Here is a 22,777-nt window from a genome sequence, read left to right as displayed (position 1 = left end):
ATGGAGAGGGATAGGGCCGTACGGCAGGGCAAGGTTTACAATTGGGGGAGGGGTAATTATGATGCGATTAGGCAAGAATTAGGGGGCATAAGTTGGGAACAGAAACTGTCAGAGAAAGGAACTAATGAAAAGTGGAATTTTTTCAAGGAACAAATACTGGATGTCCTTGATAGGTATGTTCCTGTCAGGCAGGGAGGAAATGGCCGAGTGAGGGAACCATGGTTCACAAAAGAGGTGGAATGTCTTGTGAAAAGGAAGAGGGAAGCTTATGTCGGGATGAGGAAACAAGGTTCAGATGGCTCGATTGAGGGTTACAAGTTAGCAAGGAATTAGCTGAAAAAGGGGCTTAGGAGAGCGAGGAGGGGACATGAGAAGTCCTTGGCGGGTCGGATCAAGGAAAACCCCAAGGCTTTTTACTCTTATGTGAGGAATAAAAGAATGACCAGGGTGAGGTTAGGGCCGGTCAAGGACAGTAGTGGGAACTTGTGTATGGAGTCAGTAGAGATAGGCGAGGTGATGAATGAATACTTTTCTTCAGTGTTCACCAAGGAGAGGGGCCATGTTTTTGAGGAAGAGAAGGTGTTACAGGCTAATAGGCTGGAGGAAATAGATGTTCGGAGGGAGGATGTCTTGGCAGTTTTGAATAAACTGAAGGTCGATAAGTCCCCTGGGCCTGATGAAATGTATCCTAGGATTCTTTGGGAGGCAAGGGATGAGATTGCAGAGCCTTTGGCGTTGATCTTTGGGTCCTCGCTGTCCACGGGGATGGTGCCAGAGGACTGGAGAATGGCGAATGTTGTTCCTCTGTTTAAGAAAGGGAATAGAAATGACCCTGGTAATTATGGACCGGTTAGTCTTACTTCGGTGGTTGGTAAATTGATGGAAAGGGTCCTTAGGGATGGGATTTACGACCATTTAGAAAGATGCGGATTAATCCGAGATAGTCAGCACGGATTCGTGAAGGGCAAGTCGTGCCTCACAAATTTGATAGAATTTTTTGAGGAGGTAACTAAGTGTGTTGATGAAGGTAGGGCAGTTGATGTCATATACATGGATTTTAGTAAGGCGTTTGATAAGGTCCCCCATGGTCGGCTTATGATGAAAGTGAGGAGGTGTGGGATAGAGGGAAAGTTGGCCGATTGGATAGGCAACTGGCTGTCTGACCGAAGACAGAGGGTGGTGGTCGATGGAAAATTTTCGGATTGGAGGCAGGTTGCTAGCGGTGTGCCGCAGGGATCAGTGCTTGGTCCTCTGCTCTTTGTGATTTTTATTAATGACTTAGAGGAGGGGGCTGAAGGGTGGATCAGTAAATTTGCTGATGACACCAAGATTGGTGGAGTAGTGGATGAGGTGGAGGGCTGTTGTAGGCTGCAAAGAGACATAGATAGGATGCAAAGCTGGGCTGAAAAATGGCAAATGGAGTTTAACCCTGATAAATGTGAGGTGATTCATTTTGGTAGGACAAATTTAAATGTGGATTACAGGGTCAAAGGTAGGGTTCTGAAGACTGTGGATGAACAGAGAGATCTTGGGGTCCATATCCACAGATCTCTGAAGGTTGCCACTCAAGTGGATAGAGCTGTGAAGAAGGCCTGTAGTGTGTTAGCTTTTATTAACAGGGGGTTGGAGTTTAAGAGCCGTGGGGTTATGCTGCAACTGTACAGGACCTTGGTGAGACCACATTTGGAATATTGTGTGCAGTTCTGGTCACCTCACTATAGGAAGGATGTGGAAGCGCTGGAAGGAGTGCAGAGGAGATTTACCAGGATGCTGCCTGGTTTGGAGGGTAGGTCATATGAGGAAAGGTTGAGGGAGCTAGGGCTATTCTCTCTGGAGCGGAGGAGGCTGAGGGGAGACTTAATAGAGGTGTATAAAATGATGAAGGGGATAGATAGAGTGAACGTTCAAAGACTATTTCCTCGGGTGGATGGAGCTATTACAAGGGGGCATAACTATAGGGTTCGTGGTGGGAGATACAGGACGGATATCAGAGGTAGGTTCTTTACGCAGAGAGTGGTTGGGGTGTGGAATGGACTGCCTGCAGTGATAGTGGAGTCAGACACTTTAGAAACATTTAAGCGGTTATTGGATAGGCACATGGAGCACACCAGGATGATAGGGAGTGGGATAGCTTGATCTTGGTTTCAGATAAAGCTCGGCACAACATCGTGGGCCGAAGGGCCTGTTCTGTGCTGTACTGTTCTATGTTCTATGACAACCAATCAGCACTTTCCTCTCATGAAGTATAAATTTGGCGTTCTGGTGAATACTCTGTTGAGTGCAAGACAAAAAGCTTTGACTTGTTTCTGTTTTTCAGCGATACCTGGTTTATGAAATTTTATCTGATGTTTAAAATCTATAGCCAAATGAAGAAAATAACTGGTTTAAACTTATGATAGGGCATTTTTATTACATGAAACATTGTTCAGTAATACAATTTTTCTAACTACATTTATGAATTAAATGAATAAAACCCCAATTACACAGTTCTCTTTATGCGTACTCTTTATGCAAGTTTGAGTTTAAGTTCATTTATTAGTGTCACAAGTCGGCTTACATTAACACTGCAATGAAGTCACTGTGAAAATCCCCTAGTCGCCACATTCTGGCGCCTGTTCAGGTACACTGAGGGAGAATTTAGCATGTCCAATGCATCTAACCAGCATGTCTTTCCAACTGTGGGAGGAAACCGGAGCACCCGGAAGAAACCCACGCAGACACGGGGAGAATGTGCAGACTCCGGACAGACAGTGACCTAAGCTGGGAATCGAACCCGGGTCCCTAGCGCTGTGAAGCAGCAGTGCTAACCACTGTGCCACCTAAGTGGATGATCTCATCATTATTGCTTAGATCCCAGTACTGACCAGATGAAAGAGGGGTGAAATAACCCTATCATATGTTGGGTTAACTGGGTTCAGCCAAGAGGACACGCCCTGTTTTGGTTATAAAATTCTGGCGTTAACTTCAGGACTTGAGTTCAAAAGCTGTTCCGACACTCCCAGTCCAGGACTAAGGGGTTGCTGCACAGTTGGAGAAACCGTCACTCAGATGAGATGTTAAACCAAGCGGCCATCACATCTGTCTGGTCAGGCAATGTTAAAGATCCTTTAACACTATTCAATCACCCCTCTCCCCCGACTTATTTTTAAATAAGTGGGGGTGCTAAATTCTCCCTCAGTGTACCCGAACAGGTGCTGGAGTGTGGCAACTAGGGCATTTTCACAGTAACGTCATTGCAAAATTAATGTAAACCTACTTGTGGCACTAATAAATAAACTTTAACCTAAAAAATAACTAGCCATTCATCTCATTATGGGGATAGGGCCTGGGTGGGATGCTCTGTCAGAGAGTCGATGGGCCGAATGGCCTCCTTCTGCACTGTAGGGATTCTATGGTTTTAAATCCAGGACAAAGGGGCGGCATGGTGGTGCAGTGGTTAGCACTGCTGCCTCACAGCGCCAGCGACCCAGATTCAATTCCAGCCTCGGGCCACTGTCTGTGCGGAGTCTGCACGTTCTCCCCGTGTCTGCGTGGATTTCCTCCGGGTGCTCCAGTTTCCTCCCACAGTGTGGATTAGGTTGATTGGCCATGCTAAATTTTCCCTAGTGTCGGGGGGATTAACAGAGTAAATGAGAGTTACAAAAATAGGGCCTGGCTGGGATTGTGGTCGGTACAGACTCAATGGGTCGAATGGCCTCCTTGTGTACTGTAGGGATTCCATGAAGTTTTGGCACAGTTACAGTTCTGTCACTGGTGGTGGCAGGGGTGATCGGAAGCAATAAATTTAACACAACACACACATGCCAATGCATGTGACAATAATAAATCAAATCACACAACACACACGTGTCAGATATGAGAACAAGCATGAAACATACTGGCTCAAGCACAATTTCTTCCACACTGAAATTTACATCAAAAGATAGTACCGTGGTCTTAAATCAGTCCTCACAGATTTCTTTGAAGGGGGAATTTTTATAGTTACCTTGCCAACTGATACAGAAGAATGACAAGTGACCGTGCACCTTCCCTCATCAAATTATCCAGCTTCAGCTCCTCGTAGATCAAGTGCAGCACACAGAAAATGGCGGGAATGTGACTGAAAAGCAGTGTGGTTGAGTCCAGGCTGAGGTTGGGAAATATCTCTTCCTTGGGATGCAACACCTCCAAAGGGTCTAAATGCAGCGCACTGGCCAAAAGGTGAGACTCAAAATTATGATGATAGTCACACGAAAGCAGGTATTCCCAGTCCTAAAAATTAAAAAAAAAATGAAGTCCAGCAAACATTGTAAGGCCCTGCAACTTCCTTACGTAAAAGTATGAATGATAAAACAGTCTTTTTGCTCAAGAATTGATTTGATTTATTATTGTCACATGCATTGGCATACAGTGAAAAGCATTGTTTCTTGCGCGCTATACAGACAAAACATACCGTTCATAGAGTACATAGGGGAGAAGAGGAGAGGGTGCAGAATGTAGTGTTACAGTTACAAGTAGGGTGAAGAGAAACACCAGCTTAATCTGGGATAGGACCATTCAAAAGTCTAATGGCAGCAGGGAAGAAGCTGTTCTTCTGTCGGGTAGAATTTGTCTGTACCTTTAAGACTTGATTAGCTGTAAAGACTCGCATTCCAATCATTATTCATTATTCTGTAAATTGAGTTTGTGTCTCTGTATGCCCTGTTTGTGAACAGATCTCCCACTCACCTGACGAAGGAGCAGCGCTCCGAAAGCTAGTGGCGATTGCTACCAAATAAATCTGTTGGACTTTAACCTGGTGTTGTTAGACTCCTTACTGGGTAGAATTTGGCCAGGGGAATTTCACAGTAACTTCACTGAAGTGTTAATGTAAGCCTTACTCATGACTAATAAATAAACTTTAAAAAAACTTTACGTGATCTCAGACTCTCTTTTTCCTGATGAAAGAAGGCGGGAGAGAGAATGTCCGGGGTGTGTGGGGTTCTTGATTATGCTGGCTGCTTTTCTGAGTCAATGGATGGGAGGCTGTTAGGGGCAACACCATGGCTTTGCGTAATCGCGAGCGTGTAATTTTTCTCACAATAGCAAATTTATCTTCATGTGGCCAATTTTGTGGCTCCTACAATGTGATTGATGGATTTTCAGCTAGAATTGAATAATACTGTAGAAAACGTTATGCTCCAGCCAACATACTTCACTGTTGTGTCAATGTGTCACGTGCAACAGGCTTAACTTATCACTTTCATTCAGTGCAAGCATGTGGCCAGGAAAACTGGAACCACTGATGTTAAATGTAGAAGAACATTTTTCTTATGCAAAGCTGCTGTTTTCCAAAGGAGAAGGTGAACCAAAGTCCTAAACTTGTGGAGCCGCATGGTCAGTAACTGGAGAAAATGTGTGAATTACAGCATCATTGCTTCATTAATGACCTTCCCTCCATCATAAGGTCAGAAGTGAGGATGCTTGTAGATGACTGCACAATGGCTCAGATACTGAAGCAATTCATGCCCAGCAAGACCTGGACAATCTTCAGGCTTGGCTGGTAAGTGACATTCATGCCACACGAATTCCAGGCAATGATCATTTCCAACGAGAGAGAATCTAACAGTCTCCTCGTGACATTCAATGGCATTACCATCACAGGACAACCCCCCGACCCCCCACAACATCAACATTCTGGAGGTTACCGTTGACCAGAAACTGAACTGGAGCAGCCAGATAATTCCTGTGGCTGCAAGAGCAGATCAAAGGCTGGGAATTGTATTGTATGCCTTGGCCAACTGTGATATGAATGCTCAGCATGATGGGAAACACAGTGGTAGACAGACCAAATTCTTTTAATATAATGGAGTATAGATAGACAGTTTTTTTAAAATCAGCTTGGGATACGCAGGACCAAGTTTAATCAGAGGTCTGGAATGTATGGGAGTGCATTTTCTCCTGGTCAGCGAGGCTGATGCAGTCTCTCGAGCTGCTAAGAGAGGCTGGAGTCGGGCAAGAGAATGACTCCTTTCGCCAATTAAAATTCACAGATGTTAGCTGCGGCTTTGGATATACCGGATATATGTGGGTTAGGTTTCCTCGGTAATGGGGGAGGAACCTTCAGGTGCAATGAGCTAATGATCTCCTATTCCTGTTGACAGGTGGAACGTTACTGGCTAAGGTAATAATGTGTAATATTGTAATTGGACCCTCCAGTTCGGATGACAGGCTGGGCGGGGAATTGAAATGTTCAGAACAGTATATCAATTCTACGTTTGTAATGTTATATCAGAGATGATAGACGGAGCTCACTGGCTATTCTCTCTGCCGATGCATACATTAGCAAATAAAACTCCTTTTCACTCTTTAACTACATGCTGTCTTTCGTAGTCTATGTATTGTTTGTGTGAGGTCGACCGAGTACAAGACACCCTAGTGGGACACCTCAGAAAATTTCTCTTACACTGGGTGAATTAGCTAAAATGGGCTTTCTCACCGTGATTTCTCTAAGTGCCCCTTTCTGTTCTTAGAACACCGTGTCCAGTAGGAGAACCACCAGGATAGTCAGATGCAAGGGGAATAGCTCTCCCTCGCAAAACAATCGTCTACATTGTTTCCTGCTGAAACATTTAAGGAATAATTTCCTTACCTCATCCGAGCCAATTTCCGAAGGCCTGGCTTTTTTTGCAGCAATCACAGGTGACAGTGAACCTTCTAAATCAAGCTGTGTGAGTTAAGACATTCCATTAGTTGCATTTTTAAAAAATGAAATGACAGCACCACAACTGCTCTTGACCAATTCTTGATGGTCACTACACCCCAAAATTATGAGGGGTATGGGGATGGTCTTTATTGCAAGGGGATTGGAGTATAAGATTAAAGTCTTGCTACAGTTGTATGGGACTTTGCCCCTTAGTGTCCCAAGATGTGTAGGTCAGATGGGTTAGCCATGGTAAATGTGTGGGGTTACAAGGTTAGGGTAGGGGAGAGGGCCTGGGTAAGATGCTCTGAATGGCCTCTTCTGAACTGTTACGCTGCTCAATGCTGCCAGACACCGTTCAGCTCCTTCCCTCTCCCCTCTCCTCTCCGTTGCCCTCTAAAGGTAATAAAATCCATTGTTTAAAGGAAGGTGACCTGGCCAACATTTACCCCACAACCAACATCACTTTAAAAAAGACAGATGATCTGAACAAAGAACAAAGAAAATTACAGCACAGGAACAGGCCCTTCGGCCCTCCAAGCCTGCACCGACCATGCTGCCCGACTTAACTAAAAACCCCTACTCTTCCAGGGACCATATCCCTCTATTCCCATCCTATTTATTTATGTATTTGTCCAGGTGCCTCTTAAAAGTCACTATCGTATCTGCTTCCACTACCTCCCCTGGCAACAAGTTCCAGGTACCCACCACCCTCTGTGTAAAAAACTTGCCGATAGATCTCCTTTAAACCTTGCCCCTCAGCCTGTGCCCCTTAGTAACTGACTCTTCCACCCTGACTATCCACTCTGTCCATGTGGTAGTGCCACATTAATTAGCTGTGTACAATTCGGTTGCACACTGCCAACATTTCAAAAGTACTTAACTGGCGGTAAAGCGCTCTGAAACGTACAGGAGACAGGAAAAGTACTGTTAAAATGTAGGGTCTTCCATTTCTCCTTTTCCTATTATTTTGTCAAATATTATTCAGTAACTAATTGTCTCCACTAGCTTACCTGTTTAAGTGGCGGTTCGCTCTAGATGATCTTTAAGTGCATGGCAGCACCAAGGAGGCATTAAAAGGCTTTGATGAGTGGATGCAGACAAAATGCTTCCACATGAGGAAACAGCATAACTAGAGGTCTTGAAATGCATCAATAGTGTTCGCTTAAACTACTCCACTTTCAGGGGAAGCTAGACAAGCATATGGGGAAGAAGGGCATCATAGAATCCCTACAGTGCAGAAGGAGGCCACTTGTCCCATCAAGCCCATACCAACAACAATCCCATCCAGGCCGCATCCCCGTAACCCCATGTATTTACCCTGCTGATCGTCCTGACACTAAGGGGCAATTTAGCATGGCCAATCCACCTAACCTGCACTTTTTGGACTGTGAGAGGAAACTGGAGCTCCCGGGGGAAACCCACACAGACTCGGGGTGAATGTGCAGACTCCATTCAGACAGTCACCCAAGGCTGGAATTGAGCCAGAGTGGCACTGTGAGGCAGCATTCCTAAACACTGTGCCGCCCTTAGATGGTCATGAAATGGACAGTTACGATGGGAAACGTAGATGAGGAAAAAAGGGAGCGGTATCGGATGGAGCATAAATGCTGGCATTGACTGGTGTTGCAGAATGGCCTGTTCCTGTGCTGTACACCCTATGTAGAAGCCCTGTATAGTAAACAGCGTGATTTCAATGTTCATCGGTACAACTGAAGGTAAGCTGTGTTTCAGTCTCTGCAATTCCCGATCATTCCAAAGCAGGACCCTGACAGACGTGTCATCCCCGCTTACATTTTGAGAACAAAAGCTTGGTCATCATTTTTGAAACAAGAATCATGCACTGAAAGTATCAGTGCCAAAACAATGAGGTTCCAGTGCAATCTCCGTAACGGGCGATTTCCCCGGTGAGTAGGGCAGAACAGATCATCGAGAATCTTGAGATCCCCTCTCAATGGGTTTTTAAATGAACTTTGTAAGTCGTGTTTTAGATTGAACTTATTTTTCATACATTCCAATCAGTTCTGTCACTCTTGCCTCCTCAATTGCAAGCCTGGATTTGGGGCAAATTTGTTATCGATAATGGGCATGTTGGGTATTGGGACTCTGCCGCAAAGTTGTGCGGGTTAGGTGGATTGGCCATGCTAAATTACCTCTTAGTGTCAGGGGGACTCAGTAGGGTAAGTACATGGGGTTATGGGGATAGGGCCTGGGTGGGGTTGCGGTCGGTGCAGACTCGATGGGCCAAATGGCCTCCTTCTGCACTGCAGGATTCTGTGATTTCCAAGAGCAAAGAAAAATACAGCACCAGAACAGGCCCTTCGGCCTTCCTGTGCAGATCATGATGCCCTAACTGAACTAAGAAAACATTTTGCCCGTACTCAGATAATATCCCTCCATTCCCTCCCTATTCATTTCGTAAAGGTGATTTTTTTAAAAAAAACAGTATTAATATCCTGCATCACACTGGTGTGCTTGTCATTATCTGTCTCCAACCTCCAAAAATGAAGAGTTTTAATTTCGAAAGCGTACTTACATTGCGTGTCCACATGAGCCTGTCTGTGTTGTAGCCCATCATGTTCATGAGGCAGATAACAAACATGTTCCACTCTGAATGATAATTGGGTCCTCCAGGTGCATTGTAAGCGTTGTACCACTTGATCAATACTTGTACCGCAACCTCTTTCGGGAGGATATATCTTATTGCTTGCAAGCATTTCTTTACTATTGGAAGTTAAACACAAAATGTTTTTTGTTGGCAAATGTCAGTTCTGGTCACCCTGTTACAGTAAAGATACCATAAAATTGGAAAGAGTGCAGAAAAGATTTACATGGGGACTTGATGGTTTGAGTTATAAGTAGAGGCTGGATAGACTGGGACTTTTTTCTCTGGAGCCTATGGGGCTTAGGGGTGATTTTATAGAGGTCTATAAAATAATGAGGGGCATAGATCAGCTAGATAGTGAATATATTTTCCCAAAGGTAGAGGAGTCTAAACCTAGAGGGCATAGGTTTAAAGTGAGAGGGGAGAGATACAAAAGGGTCCAGAGGGGCAATTTTTTCACACAGAGTGTGGTGAGTGTCTGGAACAAGCTGCCAGAGGCAGTAGTAGAGGCGGATACAATTTTGTCTTTTAAAAAGCATTTAGACAGTTACATGGGTAAGATGGGTATAGAGGGATATGGGCCAAACACGGCAATTGGGACTACTTAACGGTAAAAACTGGGCGGCATAGGCAAGTTGAGCCAAAGGACCTGTTTCCATGCTATAAACCTCGATGACTGTATAAATCGTCCACCACACTCAATTAAGTATTTAGCACCAAAACGCATAACGTTATTTACTTCATAAATCTTATTACCGGTTTGGGACTTTCACATGCAATTAATTGTTCTTAAATACACAGGGGGTTTCACAGTAACTTCATTGCAGTGTTAATGTAAGCCTACTTGTGACACTAAAAAACAAACTTGAAACTTAAAGTTCTTACTGAACAATATTAAGATTCGTTTGCCCTTACCTAATTGAGAGTTTGTTATTTCTGGTGTAGTGATCCGAATTAAATTCCCACTACTCATTTCCTGAGGAGAAAGATGACAAAATGCTCAACATAAGAACATAAGAACTAGGAGCAGGAGTAGGCCATCTGGTCCCTCAAACCTGCTCCGCCATTCAATAAAATCGTGGCTGATCTTTTCGTGGACTCAGTTCCACTGTTCAAAAAATGTATCTATCCTTGCCTTAAAAACATTCAATGAGGTAGCCTCAACTGCTTCACTGGGCAGGGAATTCCACAGATAGGAAGAGGAAGGGGCAACACTGGATGAGGACACACACAAGACAGATTTTATGAAAACAAACAAAGGTCAAACATCAGTTGAAGCTGGTCTTTATGCCTAAAATATCAGCTGTGGCTGACTCTGTCTCATCTCTGAGTTAGAAGGTTCTGGGCTTCTATTTCACTCCAAGGGCCTGCGCGCGAATTCTAGGCTGACGGTGTAGTACTGACGGAATGCTGCACTGCCAGAAGTGCCCACTTTCGGAGGAGATGTTGAATCCCAGATTCCTTTTATTTCACTTGACTGCACGAGAAAATCCCCACCTCACCATTGAAAGTATTGGAGCTCCCCCAGTGTTCTGGCCATTTATCTATCAACCGGTGGGGAGAAGGGGTGGTGGAGAGGGTAGCCATGGAATAGTGGGGGATGGGCGGCACTGTCAGGAGATGGGCGGGGTGGCCAGAGCGGTCAGAATGGGCCAGGCGGGGGCCGGGCAGGCAGTCAGGGAATGGATGGGGCAATCAGATTGTCCAATGTGGAGGGGGGGGGCGGAGTCAGATGTGTCCGGGGGGTGGGGGGGGGGGGGGGGGGGGTGGTCAGATGTGTCGGGGGGGGGGGGGGGGGGGGGGGGAGTCAGATGTGTCCGGGGGGGGGGGGGGGGGGTCAGATGTGTCGGGGGGGGGGCGGAGTCAGATGTGTCAGGGGGGCGGAGTCAGATGTGTCAGTACTACAGATACTCAGGAGTTAGAACTGGTTTAATCCTTCTAATTTTTTCTGGAGACCTATTCAATCTCCAACTTTAAGATCAGCATTTCGGAGGCTTCCAAACGCACGGTAATTGCCAAAGGGAGTTGAAACTTCACGGGTAATTCCCAGTGCGAGGGGAATTCCGAGGGGGTCGCCAGTGCTTCTTCCGGAATAGCTCTGAGACTATTATGGGAATGGAAGATCTGGGCCATAGTTTATCCAGTCATTCACCTGATTTGAACTTGTGGGACCTTGCAGCATGCAAATCGGTTGCCGCGTTTCCTGAACTACATCACTGACTACACTTCAAAAATAGTCTCTCATCGTGCTTGAGGCATCCTGAGCTCATGAAACACATTGTATAAATGTAAATCTTCAAACCAGTCTGAGTTCAATCGGTGGCCTTTGTGCAAAGTATCAGTTACTGTTACCCCAGCAGTCAGCACATGTTCCATTCCTGAAGGACAACAGTTGTATAATGAATTATCGAAACCATAAAAAAGTTACAACACAGGAGGCCATTTGGCCCATCTTGTCCATGCCAGCCCAAAGACACCCGGGTACCCTTTTTAATCCCACCTTCCTGCACCCGGCCCATTGCTTACAGCACTTAAGGTGCAGATCCAGGTCCATTCACCTGATGAAGGAGCAGCGCTCCAAAAGCTCGTGATTCCAAATAAACCTGTTGGACTTTAACCTGGTGTTGTGAGACTTCTTACTGTCTTTTTGAAAGAGTTTAAGGTCTCTGCCCCCACCACCAACTCGGACAGCAGATTCCAGACACCCACCACCCTCTGCGTAAAAACATTCTTCCTCATGTCCCCTCTACACCTACTGCCACTTATCTTGAATCTATGATCTCTGGTTCTAGAATTCTCCACCAATCTTATCATGTCCACTCGAACCCAACAGGCAGTAACCCCTGGGATATTCTCAACATATTCTTGATTTGTGCTCAGGACGCAGACCTGCGAAACACTGCCAAGCAGGCGAGAAAACGGAACTACGCCATCTACATGCACACAAAGAACAGGAAACTTGAGAAACTCGGCATCACCACTAGTTAAAACCAAGCCTCCCCCGGTACCACAATAGAAAACAGTACCGCTGCAGGGAAGTCCATTGTCAACTTGTCGGACTACACACTTCAACCAGATGAAGTCGAAGTTCTCAGCCGAGGGCTCAATTTCTGCCCCACCACCAAAATGGACCCCATCAGTCTCGCAGCAGACACAGAGGAATTCATCAGGTGAATGAGGCTCCACAAACCCCAAGAAGCCAACAACGAACCCAATGAGACAGCCAATGAACTGGAACCGCTGGCAGAGGGATCCACGGTGCAGCAACCAAAGAGGAAAGAGTCAAATTGGACTCCTCCGGAAGGCTGCTGTCCTCGACTCGACATGTATGCCCAAGCCGTCAGGAGGTACGTCAATGCCAGATTCATCAGCCACACTCACAAGACAGCTCTGAATGTCACCCAAGCACAACGCAACGCCATCCGTGCTCTCAAGACCAACTGCAGCATTGTCACCAAACCACCAGACAAAGGAGATGCCACTGTCATACTCAACAGAACGGATTACTGCAGAGAAGCGTACCGACAACTGAACAACGAGGAACACTACAGACAGTTACCCTCAGATCCGACCAAAGAACACACCCGTCAACTCAACAGACTGATCAAGACCTTTGATCCGGACCTTCAGAGCACCCTCCGTGCTCTCATCCCACATACTCCCCGCGTTGGAGATCTCTACTGCCTCCCGAAGATACACAAGGCAAACACACCCGGCCGTCCCATTGTATCGGGCATTGGGACCCTGTGCGAGAACCTCTCCGGCTATGTCGAGGGCATCCTGAAACCCATTGTACAAAGAACCCCCAGCTTCTGTCGCGACACTACGGACTTCCTACAGAAACTCGGCACACATGGAGCAGTTGAACCAGGAACGCTCCTCGTCACAATGGATGTCTCGGCACTCTACACCAGCATCCCCCACGATGATGGCATTGCTGCAACTGCCTCAGTACTCAACGCCGACAACTGCCAGTTTCCAGATGCAATTCTGCAACTCATCCGCTTCATCCTGGACCACAACGTCTTCACCTTCAACAACCAGTTCTTCATCCAGACACATGAAACAGCCATGGGGACCAAATTCGCACCTCAATATGCCAACATCTTCATGCACAGGTTCGAACAAGACCTCTTCACCGCACAGGACCTTCAACCGACGCTACACACGAGATACATTGATGATATTTTCCTCCTTTGGAGGGCGAACAATCACTGAAACAACTATATGACATCAACAAGTTTCATCCCACCATCATTCTCCGGAATCGGTTGCTTTCTTGGACACACACATCTCCATCAAGGACGGTCACCTCAGCACTTCACTCTACCGCAAGCCCACGGATAACCTCACAATGCTCCACTTCTCCAGCTTCCACCTGAAATACGTTAAAGAAGCCATTCCCTACGGACAAGCCCTCCGTATACACAGGATCTGCTCGGATGAGGAGGCTCGCAACAGACACCTACAGATGCTGAAAGAGGCCCTCGTAAGAACAGGATATGGCGCTCGACTCATCGATCAATAGTTCCGATGCGCCACAGCGAAAAACCGCACCGACTTCCTCAGAAGACAAACATGGGACACAGTGGACAGAGTACCTTCCGTCGTCCAGTACTTCCCCGGAGCAGAGAAGCTACGACATCTTCTCCAGAGCTTTCAACATGTCATCGATGAAGACGAACATCTTGCCAAGGCCATCCCCACACCCTCACTACTTGCCTTCAAACAACCGCGCAACCTCAAACAGACCATTGTACGCAGCAAACTACCCAGCCTTCAGGAGAACAGTGGCCACGACACCAGACAACCCTGCCACAGCAACCTCTGCAAGACGTGCCGGATCATCGACACAGATGCCATCATCTCGCATGAGAACACCATCCACCAGGTACACGGTACATACTCTTGCGACTCGGCCAACATTGTCTACCTAATACACTGCAGGAAAGGGTGTCCCGAGGCATGGTACATTGGCGAGACCATGCAGACACTATGACAACGGATGAATGGACGCTGCTCGACAATCACCAGGCAGGAGTGTTCCCGTCAAGGGCATTCAGCCTCTGATCTTCGGGTAAGCGTTCTCCAAGGCAGCCTTCACGACACACAACAACGCAGAATCGGCGAGCAGAAACTGATAGCCAAGTTCCACACACATGCGGACGGCCTCAACCGGGATCTTGGGTTCATGTCACACTATCTGTAACCCCCACCATTTGGCCTGGGCTTGTGAAATCCTATTAACTGTCCTGGCTTGAGACAATTCACACCTCTTTAACCTGTGATTAGCCCTCTCTCCACTTGACTTGTCTGCACCTGTAAAGACTTGATTACCTGTTAAGACTCGCATTCCAACCATTATCTTGTAATTGAGTTTGTGTCTATATATGTCCTGTTTATGAACCCAGGTCGTGCCTTACTAACCTTATTGAGTTTTTTGAGAAAGTGACCAAGGAGGTGGATGGGGGCAAGGCAGTGGACGTGGTATATATGGATTTTAGTAAGGCGTTTGATAAGGTTCACCATGGTAGGCTTCTGCAGAAAATGCAGATGTATGGGATTGGGGGTGATCTAGGAAATTGGATCAGGAATTGGCTAGCGGATAGGAAACAGAGGGTGGTGGTTGATAGTAAATATTCATCATGGAGTGCGGTTACAAGTGGTGTACCTCAGGGATCTGTTTTGGGGCCACTGCTGTTTGTAATATTTATTAATGATCTGGATGAGGGTATAGTTGGGTGGATTAGCAAATTTGCTGATGACACCAAAGTCGGTGGTGTGGTAGACAGTGAGGAAGGGTGTCGTAGTTTGCAGGAAGACTTAGACAGGTTGCAAAGTTGGGCCGAGAGGTGGCGGATGGAGTTTAATGCGGAGAAGTGTGAGGTAATTCACTTTGGTAGGAATAACAGATGTGTTGAGTATAGGGCTAACGGGAGGACTTTGAATAGTGTGGAGGAGCAGAGGGATCTAGGTGTATGTGTGCATAGATCCCTGAAAGTTGGGAATCAAGTAGATAAGGTTGTTAAGAAGGCATATGGTGTCTTGGCGTTTATTGGTAGGGGGATTGAATTTAGGAGTCGTAGCGTTATGTTGCAACTGTACACAACTCTGGTGCGGCCGCACTTGGAGTACTGTGTGCAGTTCTGGTCCCCACATTACAGGAAGGATGTGGAGGCTTTGGAGAGGGTGCAGAGGAGGTTTACCAGGATGTTGCCTGGTATGGAGGGGAGATCCTATGAGGAGAGGCTGAGGGATTTGGGATTGTTTTCGCTGGAAAGGCGGCGGCTAAGAGGGGATCTTATTGAAACATATAAGATGATTAGAGGTTTAGATAGGGTGGATAGTGATAGCCTTTTTCCTCTGATGGAGAAATCCAGCACGAGGGGGCATGGCTTTAAATTGAGGGGGGGTAGTTATAGAACCGATGTCAGGGGTAGGTTCTTTACCCAGAGGGTGGTGAGGGATTGGAATGCCCTGCCAGCATCAGTAGTAAATGCGCCTAGTTTGGGGGCGTTTAAGAGATCCGTAGATAGGTTCATGGACGAAAAGAAATTGGTTTAGGTTGGAGGGTCACAGTTTTTTTTTAACTGGTCGGTGCAACATCGTGGGCCGAAGGGCCTGTTCTGCGCTGTAATGTTCTATGTTCTATGTTCTAACTCTCCACTCACCTGATCAAGGAGCAGTGCTCCGAAAGCTTGTGCTACCAAATAAGCCTGTTGGACTTTAACCTGGTGTTGTGAGACTACTTACTGTGCCCACCCCTGGGATAGTAGGGTCCAGATTACATTGTGCCTCCTATTGTAGGTGTCCAATATCCTCGTAGTTTTAAGAAAATATTCAGCACAGCTAAGCATGGCCCAACCACCGATGTCAAACCCAGAATGTTGTTGCGTGCACTGACCAGGTCCACAAATACTAACGTACCAGGGTAACTCTGTTCTGAACAGGATCGCGCAGGGAGTGAATGTATGTTCCAATCTGGTGGAAAGTGCAATCATCCATGTATGAGTCGTGAATCTTCGTGGAATCATTCAGCTCGGGGACTGGAGAGGGCCACACAGCCTGTGGATTAACAAAACAAAAACCCAATTAATAATAATTTCCTCACAAAAACCCTGTCATTGACTACTTTCTCTTAAACATGACTTGCAAAATATTGATTGTCCCTGTAGGGTTCATTCATTCCTTTGAATAGACAAAGACTGCACTGATATGGAATTTAAATAAATTTATTTTATTGAACAGAACTTAAAATTAAACCATTACAGAAAGCAACAGAAAGAGGAACACTGGAGAGAGAATGAGAGAGAGAGAGAGAGAGAGAGACTGGCTTCTTATCATAGAACCTGCAGTGCAGGAGGCCGCAACTTGGCCCATCGAGCCTACACCGACAACAATCCACATCCCCACAACCCCATGTATTTACCCTCCTAATCCCCCTGACACTAAGGCGCAATTTCGCATGGCCAATCAACCTGATCAGCACGTCTTTCGGACTGTGGGAGGAAACCGGAGCACCTGTAGGAAACCCACGCAGACACGGGGAGAATGTGCAAACTCCACACAGACAGTGACCCGAGGCCGGAATTGAATTCGGGTCCCTGGCACTGTGAGGAAGCAGTGCTAAACACTGTGCCACCCCTGCCAGTCCTGTACTAATCAAAACACAACTCGAAAACAGGCTGAACTGAACACACAGTTCCACAATAAAGAACAAAGAACAGTACAGCACAGGAAACAGGCCCTTCGGCCCTCCAAGCCTGTGCCGCTCCTTGGTCCAACTAGACCAATCGTTTGTATCCCTCCATTCCCAGGCTGCTCATGTGACTATCCAGGTAAGTCTTGAACAATGTCAGCGTGCCTGCCTCCACCACCCTACTTGGCAGCGCATTCCAGGCCCCCACCACCCTCTGTGTAAAAAACGTCCCTCTGATGTCTGAGTTATACTTCGCCCCTCTCAGCTTGAGCCCGTGACCCCTCGTGATCGTCACCTCCGACCTGGGAAAAAGCTTCCCACTGTTCACCCTATCATTACCCTTCATAATCTTGTATACCTCTATTAGATCTCCCCTCATTCTCCGTCTTTCCAAGGAGAACAACCCCAGTCTACCCAATCTCTCCTCATAGCTAAGACCCTCCATACCAGGCAACATCCTGATAAACCTTCTCTGCACTCTCTCCAATGCCTCCACGTGCTTCTGGTAGTGCGGCGACCAGAACTGGACGCAGTACTCCAAATGTGGCCTAACCAGCGTTCTATACAGCTGCATCATCAGACTCCAGCTTTTATACTCTATACCCCATCCTATAAAGGCAAGCATACCATATGCCTTCTTCACCACCTTCTCCACCTGTGTTGCCACCTTCAAGGATTTGTGGACTTGCACACCTATATATCCATCTTTATCCATATATCCATTTTAAAAAAAGGGCGGCATGGACAAGTTGGGTTGAAGGGCCTGTTTCCATGCTGTGAACCTCTATGACCCTATATCTCACGGCCCTTAAGATGTTGTTGATGAAAAACCTTGTTTGGTTTATGAAAAAGCTTGTTTCGACTGGCATTGTACTTTCCAAAAATGCAGTCAATTTTCAAGCTAACCCAGCATGCTTTCTGTGTTTTAAAATGTAGTCAAGCTAAAGTTAAGTTAGTTAATTTTTTAAGCTTAGCATTTAAACGTAATTCCATAGGCAGAAATATCTTAAAATGAAGTTGTGGCATAAATGAAGCAAACCATACACAGGATCAACGGTCCCTCATAGAAAAGTATTTTGCTATCATGTAGTCTAAACAACACTCACCACCGACACGCAATAATACCACACAGTCTGACTTCAGGAAAACTGTTCTCCTGTCTGGAGACAATACACATCTCTTTAACCTGTGCTTAATGCTCCCTCCACTCACATTGTCTGTATCTTTAAGACCTCGTTGGCTGTAGAGATTCACATTCTAATCAGTATTCTGTAACTTGATTTTGTGTCTCTGTATGCCCTGTTTGAGAGCAGATTTCCACCCCATCTGACGAAGGAGCAGCGCTCCGAAAGCTAATGGCATTTGCTACCAAATAAACCTGTTGGACTTTAGCCTGGTGTTGTTAAAACTCTTACTGTGTTTACCCCAGTCCAACACCGGCATCTCCACTTCAGGAAAACTGGCAGAGCTTTTTTTTATTCATTCAGGGGATGTAGGTGCCACTGACCGGGCCAGCATTTATTGCCCATCCCTAATTACCCTTGAACTGAATGGCTTGCTAGGCCATTTCAGAGGGCATTTAAGAGTCAACCACGTTGCTGTGGCTCTGGAGCCATATGTAGGCCAGACCAGGTAAGGACGGTAGACTTCCTTCCCAAAAGGAAGTTAGTGAACCAGATGGGTTTTTCCGACAATCGACACGGGTTTCATTATCATTAGACTTTTAACTCCAGATTTTTTAAAAATTGAATTTAAATTTCACCGTCTGCCATGGCGGGATTTGAACATGGGTCCCCAGAACATTATCCTGGGTCTCTAGATTACTAGTCCAGTGACAATGCCACTGCGTTACCGCCTCCCCATTTAGCTACCAGTTAAAAGAGCAATTTATTTGCAGATATCCATAATATCTGTGCTCCTCTAACTCTGGCCTCTTGTGTATGCACAGTAAGAAGTTTAACAACACCAGGTTAAAGTCCAACAGGTTTATTTGGTAGCAAAAGCCACACAGGCTTTCGAGGCTCTGAGCCCCTTCTTCAGGTGAGTGGGAATTCTGTTCACAAACAGAACTTATAAGACACAGACTCAATTTACATGAATAATGGTTGGAATGCGAATACTTACAACTAATCCAGTCTTTAAGAAACAAAACAATGGGAGTGGAGAGAGCATCAAGACAGGCTAAAAAGATGTGTATTGTCTCCAGACAAGACAGCCAGTGAAACTCTGCAGGTCCACGCAACTGTGGGAGTTACAAATAGTGTGACATAAATTCTGATTCTAGGATCGCATGATAAAGACTCAGGAGGAAAAAAGCAGAAATATTTATGTGAAATAGTGTGACATAAACCCAATATCCCGGTTGAGGCCGTCCTTGTGTGTGCGGAACCTGGCTATCAGTTTCTGCTCCGCGACTCTGCGCTGTCGTGTGTCGCGAAGGCCGCCTTGTGTATGTCCAATTATAATTGCTCCACCACTGGTGGCCATAAGTTGCTCAGGCCCCACGCTCTGGAACTCCCTCCCTACACCTTTCCACCTCACTTTCCTCCTTAAAACCTAATTCTTCAACCAAACCTTTGGTCATCTAACCTAATATCTCCTTCGGTGTCATACTTTGTTTTATAAAACCCCTGGGATGTTTCATTACGCTGAAGGCACTGTGTAAGATAAGTTGTTATTAAAGTACCTCTGTGTCAAAGTTGCTTCAGAGACACCTAGTCAGTGCTGTGTGAAGCATTCTGCAGTGCCACCAACATTAAAGAGTTGGTATAACATGGAAATTGCTGTCATTCACCGAACCAATGCTGAAGCAAATAGAGGTATTGGGGATTTCTTAAAAGGCGAGGGGCTGGAGTTTCAAAGGGACACGGGTGCCCTTGTTCATGAGTCACTGAATGCTAATCTGCAGCTACAGCAAGCAATTAAGGCGGCAAATGCAATGTTGGCCTTTATTACAAGAGGATCGGAGTACAGGAGTGAGGGATCCTGTGTATGCTTAGCCCTGTTTGCTTCAGTCGATGCAAAGACTTCATTTTAAGATATTTCTGTCCATGCACAATTACATTCAAATGCTAGACGTAGGAGTTAACTAACTCGGCGCAGCTGAACAACTGTAGCTAGCTTGACTGCATGTAGAATCAGAAGGCATGATGGGTTAGCTAAAAATTGGCTAAATTCCTGAAGGGTACACAATGCAGGCAAACGACAGTTTCCCATAACAGCGGCTGCAAGGATCGTTTTTCTAGATGGAGACAGCATGCGAAAAACACTTCTAATAACAAGATAAGGGTTGAAATATATTTTTGACTTTAGTGTGTGTGTTCAGTTTTCAGTTCAAGTTCAGTTCAGTACAGTTCAAGGATCTGGCTGAGAAACCAATCTCCAAGTTCGCTTTTCTTCCCTTGTGTCATGATTAATTCTTTAAGTTTTCAATAAAAAAACATTTTAAAACTTAAACCAGTGTTGTCCCCTCATCTCTTCAAATGAATGAATGAATCCAACAGGAGTGAGGATATCTTACTGCAATTATATGGAACCTTAATGAGACCACACCTGCAGTTATTGTATTCAATTCTGGTCTCCTTACCCAAGGAAAGAGATACTGGCCATAGAGGTGGTGCAACGGAGGATCACCAAACTAATTCCTGGGATGGAGGAATTGTCCTACGAGGAAAGGTTAAGTAGACTGGGCCTTTATTCTCTGGAGTTTAGAACAATGAGAGGTGATGTCGTTCAAACACACAAAATTCTTTCAAGGCTCCAGAGGATAGATGCTGGAAGGATGTTTCCCCTGGCTGGAGGGTCTAGAACCAGCGGACATAGACTCAGAATAAGGGACAGGTCATTTAGCACTGAAATGAAGCACTCTGCTTTCCTCCCAGTCAAAAGATGCGCAGGCTAGCTGGATTAGCCATGCGAAATTGCCCGCTTGTATCCCAAGATACAGGTACAGTAGGCAGTAAAGAAGGCAAATGGTCTGTTGGCCTTCATAGAGAGAGGATTTGAGTATAGGGATAATGATGTTTTACTGCAATTGTACAGAGCATTGGTGAGGCCACACCTAGAATATTGTGTGCAGTTTTGGTGTCCTTATCTGAGGATGGATGTCCTTGCCATAGAGAGAATACAGCGAAGATTTACCAGACTGATTCCTGGGATGGCAGGTCTGTCAAATGAAGAGACACTAAGTAGCTTTAGGATTGTATTCATTGGTATTTAGAAGAGAGGGTATCTCATAGAAACTTAGAAAATTTTAACAGGATTAAACAGGGTTGATTCAGAAAGAATGTTCCTGATGGTGGGGGAGTCCAGAACTAGGGGTCATAGTTTCAGGATAAGGGATAAACCTTTTAGAATTGGAGTGACGAGAAATTTCTTCACCCAGAGGGTGGTGAATGTGTGGAATTCACTACCACAGAAAGTAGTTGAGGCCAAAACATTGTGTGATTTCAAGAAGAAATTAGATATAGCTCTTGGGGTCAAAGGAATCAAGGGATATGGGGGGGGGGAGGGAAGATCAGGATATTGAATCTGATGATCGGCCATGACCAAAATGAATGGCAGAGCAGGCTTGAAGAGTCGAATGGCCTCTTCCTGCTTCTACTTTCTATGTTAATAAGATATGCAGTTTCAATGGATTAGCCATGGTGAATGTGCGGGCTTGCAGGGGGAGAGGGCCGGGACTCTGTCAGAGAATCAGTGAAGACTCAATGGGCTGAATGGCCTCTTTCTGCACTGTAGGGACACTATGATTCTATATTCCAGAACTCAACTCAATTGGTCAATTTCTGGAAGAGGCAGAATTTATCCCAAAATTGTAAAAATCATAGAATCCCTACAGTGCAGGAGGAGGCCATTCAGCCCATCGAGTCTGCACCAATCACAATCCCACCCAGACCCTATCCCCATAATCCCATGTATTTATCCTGCTAGTCCCACTGACACTATGGGGCAATTTAGCATGGCCAACCAACCTAACCTGCACATCTTTGGACTGTGGGAGGAAACCGGAACACCCGGAGGAAACCCACGCAGACACAGGGAGAATGTGCAAACTCCACACAGGCAATCACCCAAGGCCGGAATTGAACCCGGGTCCCTGGCGCTGTGAGGCAGCAGTGCTAACCGCTATGCTGCCATGCCGCCCGCTTTTGGAGAACAGTGTGGTAACTTGACAAAGGGAGACAAAGGCATTTTGATGGTTAATCTTCTTTACTTACAAAAATACAAAGTAAACAGTGCAACGTGGACATAGAACCTGGTGGCAGCTATGCACAGGTTCTGCGTGGCTACAATAATAACCCACGCAAGCCCGCGCTACAATACCGTCACTCGCGCATGCTCACTTACTAAAGGCATCGGCATGTATATTCAAATAGGAAGATGCTTAGTGTCCCCAGTGTAATACTCTATAACAAACAGCATTAAGCTATGGCGGATGAACAACTTGTTAAGAATCGTACCTCATCCAGTGTACCAGGGTGTCTGGTGGAAGGTCTCGCCGGCGTGCTAACACTGCCCAGCGGAGTGCTGGGCCGTGGTAATGTGTTGGACAGTGAGGGAGTTGGAAGTCCAGCAATGAACACCTTTCCGACCTTTAAAAGAAACATTTCAAACCGACATGTTAATTTACAAAGACCATAAAACAATCGAGGCCTTTCTGGAAAGTGCTAACGATCGTATTTTTCTGAGGAACATGGAGAATGTCTTGAATGAAAGCAAAATACTGCAAATGCTGGAAATCTGAAATTCAAACAGAAAATGCTGGGAAAACTCAGGCAGCAACTGTGGATAGAGAAACAAAATTAAACTT

The 22,777-nt window shown here is 45.9% G+C and overlaps 1 protein-coding gene across 2 annotated transcripts in view; it reads right to left on the bottom strand.

Annotated features, from left to right (window-relative positions):
- Positions 1 to 22,777, bottom strand: part of anapc1 (anaphase promoting complex subunit 1) — a 248,134-nt gene that overhangs the window by 170,846 nt on the left and 54,511 nt on the right. For both annotated transcript variants that reach the window (XM_078212275.1, XM_078212276.1), the window contains exons 14-19: positions 22,428 to 22,559; positions 16,194 to 16,331; positions 10,182 to 10,242; positions 9,198 to 9,385; positions 6,611 to 6,685; positions 3,986 to 4,251 (exon numbers count right to left, since the gene is read on the bottom strand). In XM_078212275.1, the coding sequence (XP_078068401.1) occupies positions 3,986 to 4,251; positions 6,611 to 6,685; positions 9,198 to 9,385; positions 10,182 to 10,242; positions 16,194 to 16,331; positions 22,428 to 22,559 (860 nt within the window). The remainder of the gene's footprint in view (positions 1 to 3,985; positions 4,252 to 6,610; positions 6,686 to 9,197; positions 9,386 to 10,181; positions 10,243 to 16,193; positions 16,332 to 22,427; positions 22,560 to 22,777) is intronic.

This window comes from Mustelus asterias, chromosome 5, assembly GCF_964213995.1.
Source record: "Mustelus asterias chromosome 5, sMusAst1.hap1.1, whole genome shotgun sequence".
Lineage (NCBI taxonomy): Eukaryota > Metazoa > Chordata > Chondrichthyes > Carcharhiniformes > Triakidae > Mustelus > Mustelus asterias.
Note: the sequence above shows the minus strand (reverse complement) of the source record. Positions and strands in the feature narration are given on the sequence as shown.